This window comes from Cynara cardunculus (genome assembly GCF_001531365.2).
Source record: "Cynara cardunculus var. scolymus isolate 2C chromosome LG 3, CcrdV1, whole genome shotgun sequence".
Classification (NCBI taxonomy): Eukaryota; Viridiplantae; Streptophyta; class Magnoliopsida; order Asterales; family Asteraceae; genus Cynara; species Cynara cardunculus.
Window position 1 is genome coordinate 23422389 of NC_037530.1, and position 8522 is coordinate 23430910.

Consider the following 8522-nt stretch of genomic DNA (forward strand, 5'->3'; position numbering starts at 1 on the left):
GGACCACAAAGATCTGTGTGTATTAACTGAAGTTTCTGCGATGCTTTCCATTCACTTCTTTTCGGTATGGTTTCACGATGTTGCTTGCCAATATTGCACACCTCGCACACCTTAGCTTCTTCTTTTAACTGAGGCAGTCCCTTCACCATTTGCTTACGTTGCATCATTGTAATGGCCTTGTTGTTCAAATGCCCATATCTTCGGTGCCAAAGGTCTATATCAGCATCTTTATCAACATGAATACAAGAGTTTGGAAGAGATTTCATGACTGCAGTGACCAAAAACATCCGATTTGAAGTGATTTTAGTGGTTGAAATTAACCCCGTTAGAGGATGATACATTTTGCAAGCACCAGCCTCAATTACAAATGTCACGCCCTTCTCTTGCAATTGACCCATACTTAACAGGTTAGTAGACAACTCTGGAACTAAAAAAACATCAGTGATGGTTTGTGTTGTGCCCTCAATCTCAAGGCGTATATTTCCCTTTCCCGTAACTGCTAACCGAGTGCTATTTCCAAGTTTCACCGTGTGACTAAAACTTTAATCAATTTGAACAAACCAATCTCTATTACCTGTCATGTGATTGAACAACCTGAGTCAAGATACCATTCTGCTTGAGTGTTGGCTTTATTAACTTCGGCATAAGCCATTAACAGTAGCTCCTCTCCTTCATCAAATTCTACATAGTTGACACCTTTTGCAGCATCAGGGCACTCGTACTGAAAATGTCCAAACTTTTGACACCAGTAACATTGAATGGTCATCTTGTTGAAATTTCCTCGACCTCTTCCTCGCCCTCGTCCCCTTTGATAGCTTCCACCTCTTGAGTAAGTACCCCTGCCTCTGCCCCTGCCTCGTCCGTTGTTTGAATCATGCTCAACCTTCAGAACTTGTTCATCACTTCCTCGACGTCGCACCTTTTGTTCATGCACCAGTAAAGTACTCTGCAATTCATCAACTGTCAAGTCATCGATGTCCTTGGATTCTTCTATCGAGCAAACAATAAAATTGAAATTTTCAGTCAAGGTGCGTAATATCTTCTCCAYAATCTTGACATCATTCATATCTTCRCCACAGTTTCTCATATCGTTGGCGACAACCATTACCCTTCCGAAGTAATCGGTAACCGATTCTCCCGTCTTCATTTCGAGGGTCTCGAATTCCCTTCGAAGTCTCTGCAATTGGGCACACTTTACCCTTGCGTTCCCTTGATACTTAACCTTCATGGACTCCCATAGCTGCTTCGCGGTATCTTTCTGAATGATGGTCTTCAAAATAGACTTATCAAGGGCCTGAAACAAATAATTTCGAGCTTTCAGATCCTTGAGTTTTGCCTCACCCAGGGCTTTCTGTTGTGCTGCTATCAACACCTCTCCCACAACAGGTTCTTGATACCCACCTTCAATTACACTCCAATACTCCTTTGAACGAAGCAGGTTCTCCATAAGCAAACTCCAGTGATCGTAATCCCCATGAAACTTTGGCACACATGGAGTTTGAAAACTGTTGGAGTCACTCGCCATCTCTCACACCCTTGTGTTTTTCCCTCACCCCCTCAAAGTGGCTCTGATACCAATTGATGGATCAAAGTTATAATCTGAAGTATTCAAATGGTATTGTTCACCTTATTCAATCAAGAATATGGCTGTATATATAGCCTACAGATAAGAAGAAATAGGAGCTAAAATAGCTTGACTCACCCTATCAGATTACTACTAATTAGGAGATAAAATCAAAAGAAACTTATCTTCTAAAGACCTTCCTATAAACTCGGTACATGACTCTTATTCATAAAAACTAATTTTGACTACTTCAATAGTTTCTTGGTGATCAACTCATTTGCGTATCTTGATTGTCCGATTGCTATTGTGCCCTTAGTTTATGGTTTGCTATTTATAGCTATAATGGCCAGCCTCATCTTTCTCTCACTTGTTTTTTGGTCGGGCTTGGACACGATTTTCAAGAGATGTTGAATACTAAGATCAACAATGTTACTCATAGTTTTTTTGGGTTCCCTTGATTGTTCTGTCTTCTTCCGCAGCTGCCTGAATCCATTATACACTCTTTGATGATATGATATGTTTCAATTCTTATAGCACAGAGATTACATTTTTCAATGATACGACTTTATTGAAGGAATTTTCATCTTTTGGTTGTGTTTTCTGGATTTCTTATGCAATAGATTTAGTATGGTTAGATCCCTTAGGTTTCCCCCCAAATTGTCCATGATGATAGTTTCACTTCTTATGCGTTTAAGTAAGAGAACCCTGGCAACAAAGTCGTTGCTACAGTGAGTGTTTCTCTAAAATTCTTACAATCTAAACTTTGTATTTTCTTGTTGAAAATGGTTGAATTGGTTGTATGGTTCGTCTATGGTCGTTGGATCATAATAAACAATCAACAGGTTGGTAGAGCTGGTGGAACAAAATGGAAATCAATGTTTGATGCCATAAGTAATCCGTCATTAGCTTTAAGAAAATCAATGCACCTTTCGTTGGCAAAAACTGAGAGAAAAAAGAAGGAATATGAGAAAACCCTTGCCTCCTACAACAAAAAGCTGGTAATTACTGTTGTAAAATATGTTTAAATGGTGTCATCTTTGGATCATATGTTATTGGTTTGTTGTAATAAAATCAGGCTGTTGGTGGTGATGATGATTCGGGCAAGTGGGAGTTTACCCAAATGGTTACCTGGTAAGCGCTTACCGCTAAAAGTCAACACTCTAACCCACTTTACCGGGTAAGATTGTAATTCATCAAAACAATATCATATGCAACAATTTACCCAATATCTGCTTACCGGGCAAAAGTCGTCATCCTCATTTTCCGGGTAGGACTCTTCATCCTTATTTGCTCTTACCAGGTATGATTCTCAGCCTTGCCATGTTCATTTGCTAAGGAAAATAACTCGATAAGCACTTACTGGGTAAGCCTTTAGTAAATGACCCCTAAGTCTGAGGTTAATGATGATGAATGCAGTGAGGAGTATGTTCTTGAAGATCCAAAAATTTTAAGTTTCAAATATTGTGTAGGTTGGTTATGATCCAAGGGTAGTTCTTATGTGTTTATGGGATGAAGATGATGATTGATCAAAATATGGTAAAAACCGAAATTTGTCTTGTAGTTTCTTAATACCGTTAGCAAATTTGTTGGTAATTGATAGGTTGATCTTGGTCATGGGATAGTATTGAATAGACTTTTAGCTATTATGATGCATATAGAGAACAAATTCGTTTTGTTGCTTTAGTGTTTTTGACTTTTATGTTCCCTGTTAGTGTTGGCCAGTTTCTTATGAAATGGATTATGCTTTTAAGATTTGCTATTTTGCTTTGTTGTTGGTTTTAATGTCATTTATGGTGGATGAAGTTGTTGAAATGCTTTGGTTGTGGGTTGTGCTTTCAACGTGCAACTTTGCAATTGTTTTAATCTTGTGGGGTTAGGTCGACTGATATTAATGTTTGTACCTTTAAAAATTTTCTTCAGAGGTCACCGTTTGAGTTCTGCAAGACTATTGGAAATTTTATTGGTTGTTCTTCAGGGTCTTTAGGACTATTTGAGTTGCGCTCAAGCTATCCCGAAACCATAGTTAACAAAAAAACTGTGCACTTTTTAACATCTCCTACAGATTCTTTAAAATTGAAAAAGTGGACATTTTTTTAGTTTTTAATTCATTCTTTTTTCCTTTTGGATCTTTCAAAACTTAAACTAAAATGAAGAAAGTAGGGTGTAAGTGTATAAATTTTTTTCAAAATTGTAGAATTTTTCATAATTAAATTCTAAGAGAGAGAAATGGCTCCTCCCTAGCCTCACACATTAAGATTTAAGTTTCTATGAGATTTTTAGTCAAATGTGATCTCTCATCAGCTGGTAAAATTTGTTGTTTCCTATTGAGCTTATAATGGTCGGACTGTAGATCTACGATTTATTTTATCTCTGTTTGTTTAAAAAGAAAGTTTAAACTCAATGCCACTGTGACATTACATTATATTCTTTGAATGTTGATTGTTTTTCACTTTCACATATTTTTTCATGGCTGATGTTATTTTCACCTGCAATGTGTAACATAAAGACGTATAATTTGCTTTTGTTTTACTATTGTTGGAAGGGTAGAATATAAATGATTTTGGGATCTTTGAGGTCGGCACTCCTCGTCGTGAGTTATTTAACACTTTTTGTTTTTATGAAACACATAATCATCTTGAATATAAAAGCTAAAAACATTACAAAATTCATTAGAAATTAAGAGACTAGATATTCATACCTTTACTGTGAATATCAATAAAGCTTATGATCTAACAATTTCGAATGCTCACTTTCATTTTTTCAAATTTCATATTCTCGTCGTATTGTACGGATACATAACTAGTATATATATATATATATATATATATATAAATAAATAAATAAAGAGAGAGAGAGAGAGAGAGAGAGTGTGTGTGTGTGTGTCTGAATAACTCAAACACGTCAATCCAACCAAAAAGTTGATTGCATATATCATGTATGATTGCTCTAGCATATCCTCTTGAGACAATTAAGCTTTCTAACTATTTACCACATCAATATTCATGATCTTCAATATATATTTCAAGATACAGCTTTCATGCAAATTATATACGACCTTGATTTTGTTAAAACTGATTGACATAGAAGCAAAATTGCTAACCTTGATTAAGAAATCCACATGAACAAAACGATGGACTAATTGATAATGTGTAACGAATCTTCACTATACGTTTTCTACTGTGTAGCAGTTTTGCTACGATTTACGTGTATGTAAGTAATATAGAGATCAAAGATAAAAACAGAAAAAAAAAATACATGGAAATATTAATTAATGGCCTGGACCTCTTTTGCTTGGCCCAGAAGCCAACCTGTATCCCAGCTCCCTCTTCCACGAAGCTCGATTGCCACGAGTCATCACGTTTTTGCATGAAGACACACCGAGCTCATCAGTGACTGAACCGTTGGTGAGATGTGTTGGCCGAAGGAATCGGCAATGGGTGATGCTGAATTGTGCTGCCACTAGCAAAATGATGACACCAACAAGAAAACAGAAATGTTCTCTCATCGCCATGAAGTTTATTAACTTCTCACTGGAAATTGGATATTTGGTTTGGTAAAGACTACCTTCCTCATGTAGGAGGAGGCTGTGTGGGAATGCGAAAGGGTTTTAGGGAATGGTCTAGCAGCTAGCTACTCGATTGGTGATTTGACTTGCCATATTGCCATGCATGTGTTGCAAAGCTTTATTTACAAGAAACCACCTCCAACTATTTTGGACTTTTAAATACACTTAATTGTAACGAATACATATGGAACTCACTTTGGTTGATTTTGTGTATCAAGTGAAGTAAACAAAACTAAAAAGAATGCTATATGGTATGTAATGTAACCCATTTAAAGTGAGGTACGAATAGGTTAGGCTATAGGCAAAATCAGCAAGTATTTCTTGAAATGAGTTAAACGATTGGTTTCATAAAAACCTTATTTGACTTGTAGTTATGAAGTGCGACAAGGAGAGAAGGTGAGTTTTTGCCAAATGTAAAGGAAATAAGGGATATTAGAGACCAGAAGTTTATGAAAATAAACAATCTTCTAAGCTTTTTTTACTTTATATAATCATTTTCACCTCAATTCAGTTTTTAGCTAATTTATACGCATAATTCCACTTTCAACATAAGGATTCCACTTTCCTTGTAAAGATTCCACTTTTTATTTGTCGAAAACCAATCCTTATGCATATGTGTAAGCTTTCCTCGTAAGATTGACTACAGAGTGAAATGAGGTCTGAAAATGACTAGAAAGTGAAATTTTTTTTGCTGATTGATTATTTCTGTAAATTTCCCTGATATTAGATATATAGTGGTAAATTGTAGAAGGGGATTAAAAGAATTAGATTACTAGTAAAGGGGGTCCAAAGTAAATTAGCAATTGTTGAAGTATAACAATTGATGCAAGAATTTGGGTGTGTAGGTAAAGACTTTGGGCTGTGGTTTTATTACGACTTCCATATACGACTTCCATATACGACTTTCATATGCTTCACAAATTATATATTCATAATTGGAACGCTGCATGCATCACAAGAAAATATTATACATATATTGTTCCCCAGCTTTATTATTTTGAAGATTCACTTCAATTCTTTTTCACACACGTTTTATGGCAAAGTAAAAGATTCAGATGCATCCTACGATCTCATTAATCTAAGGTGATGTTTGTTTCGCAAAATATTTTTGGATAGAATGAAGTGTGTTAAAGAAATTTGACTTTTAAGAAATTAGAATGAAATGTTGTCAGGTTTGACACATGCTTGGTTGACAGACATTGGAATATAATTTGTTAAGGAATTGGAATCTGTCTGTTTAGTTCACAAAATGTAGCTTTGGAATTGCAATGAAATATTGATAAATGACCAAAATATGCTTTTTTGAAAATTTTAATTTTTAAAACAAAAAATACTTTAATAAAATAATTATTTGATATATAAAACAATATAAAATACACAACCTAAATATAACCATAAACCAAACGACGTTACTAAATCAAAGGCGGTCGACGTTGGTTCAGATCGGTGGTGGTCCATATCAGTGGTGGTCCGTAGTGGTTCAGATGGAGGTGGTCAGCAGTGGTTCAGATGGACGGTGGTTCAAATCAACGATGACGGGTGTGGTTCAGATCGGTGGTTGTTCAAATTGTTGGTGGTCGGTGGTGGTCGACGGTGATTCAGATCGATGTAGTCGCCGTGGCTGGCAGTGGTTTAGATCGATGATGATTTGTGGTACTTCTGGTGGCGATGGTAGGATGTGGTTCAAATCAGAGGTGGTTCAGATCGACGATGGATCAGATCGGTGGTTGTTCAGATCGATGATGGTCGTCGGTGATTCAGATCGGCGGGTGGCTGGCGGTGATTCAGATTGGTAGTAGTTGGCAGTGGTTCAGATCGGTAATAGTTAGCAGTGGTTCAGATCGATGATGGTCTGTGGTGGTTCAGATGGCGATGGTCTGTGGTGGTTCAGATTGGTGGTGGCCGACGATGGTTCAAATCGGTGGTGGCCGGCGGTGGTTCAAATCAGTGGTGGCCGGCGGTGGATCAAATCAATGGTGGTTCAGATTGATGGTATTCGACGGTGGTTCAGATCGATGGTGGTCGGTGGTGATTCAGATCGACGGTGGTCGAAGGTGGTCGATGATGGTCATATTGGGTTTTATGAGATTAGGGTATAGTGGCTTAAGGGCATATTTGGTATTATGAAAATAGAGAATTTCATCCCATCAAAATACCATGCAGTTGCTAAAGAATGTTAAATTCCTTTATTTGTGGAGTTTTTAGGATTTTGAAGATTTCATTCGTGAAAAAGAATGAACCAAACGAGGGTACGGAATTTGGTCAATGGAATTCTATATTCCAATTCCATCAAATTCCTTTAAAATCTGCAAACCAAATGCCCTTTAATTTAAAAGGATTTATTGCATTTGTTTGGTTAATTTAGTTTGATTTGTAAGAAAATCAAGGCTTGCTACTTTTAAAATTCGGGATATATTTAATTTAAATACACCCATTGAATTTTTGTTTATGAAACAAGAACTATATATACAAGTAAGAGCATATTTATTAGCAGCTTAATGAGTTTAATGGAGCTCATAGCTTGTTCGTTCAACTTAACATGACTATTTAATAATTGCTTAATTATATAGAAAGTGATTTATTCAGTAAGCTTTTAGGACATGATTTGTATAGAAACCAAGGTTTTTTCCCAAGAGCTGACTCTCCCAATTAAAAAAACCACATTACTTATATCCGTTGAAAAGACCTTTTCAATTTATATAGACAGATTAATCCATATACGACTTTACCCATACATAATTTAATGAAAAAACAACAACATACCTTAAATGCAATATAATCTATAAGAGGCTGCAAGAATATTTGTACTAAATTCTACAAACTTAACTATTGATCGACTTTAAACAAAATTCCAACTGATGGTCCATAAGAAAGTCGGTCATATTTAACACTAAATAAGTCGCATTAAATATCACTAATTTGTTGGTTTTGAAATCCTTTTGATAGGCTTCATGTTGGGGGTTTGGACACCAAAAAGTTCCCAAAAACAAATAAAAGTAATGAACTTTATTCAATTACTATCAAATATATGATGCCAACCAATAATGAATGTGGATAACAAAGTAGGATCGAAAAAACAACGATCAATCAACCAAAGAACTTTGGAAACATACAAAACACAGTAGTTCCACCACCGTATGGTGATGTATGTCCACAGGAAAGAGGAGGAACTTTGATTAATGAAGAACACCAAACACCGAAGAGAAATTATAAACCTAACATTAAATGATAAAATTGTGTATAATCTAAGCTCTAAATTACGTTCTCAACACTACTAGAAAACCAGGTATCAGCGACGACTATCAGCGAGGGAAATTTTCCCTCGCAGATCAGCGAGGGATCAGCGAGGGAAATGACAAAAAACACATTCCCTCGCTGATCCCTCGCTGATCT

General features: G+C 36.2%; 1 protein-coding gene across 1 annotated transcript in view; it reads right to left on the reverse strand.

Annotated features, from left to right (window-relative positions):
- Positions 1-4832: 4832 nt before the first annotated feature.
- Positions 4833-8522, reverse strand: part of LOC112509047 (myosin-14-like) — a 14053-nt gene continuing 10363 nt past the window's right edge. Inside the window, exon 3 of the mRNA XM_025113923.1 lies at positions 4833-5023. Within this exon, the coding sequence (XP_024969691.1) occupies positions 4833-5023 (191 nt within the window). The remainder of the gene's footprint in view (positions 5024-8522) is intronic.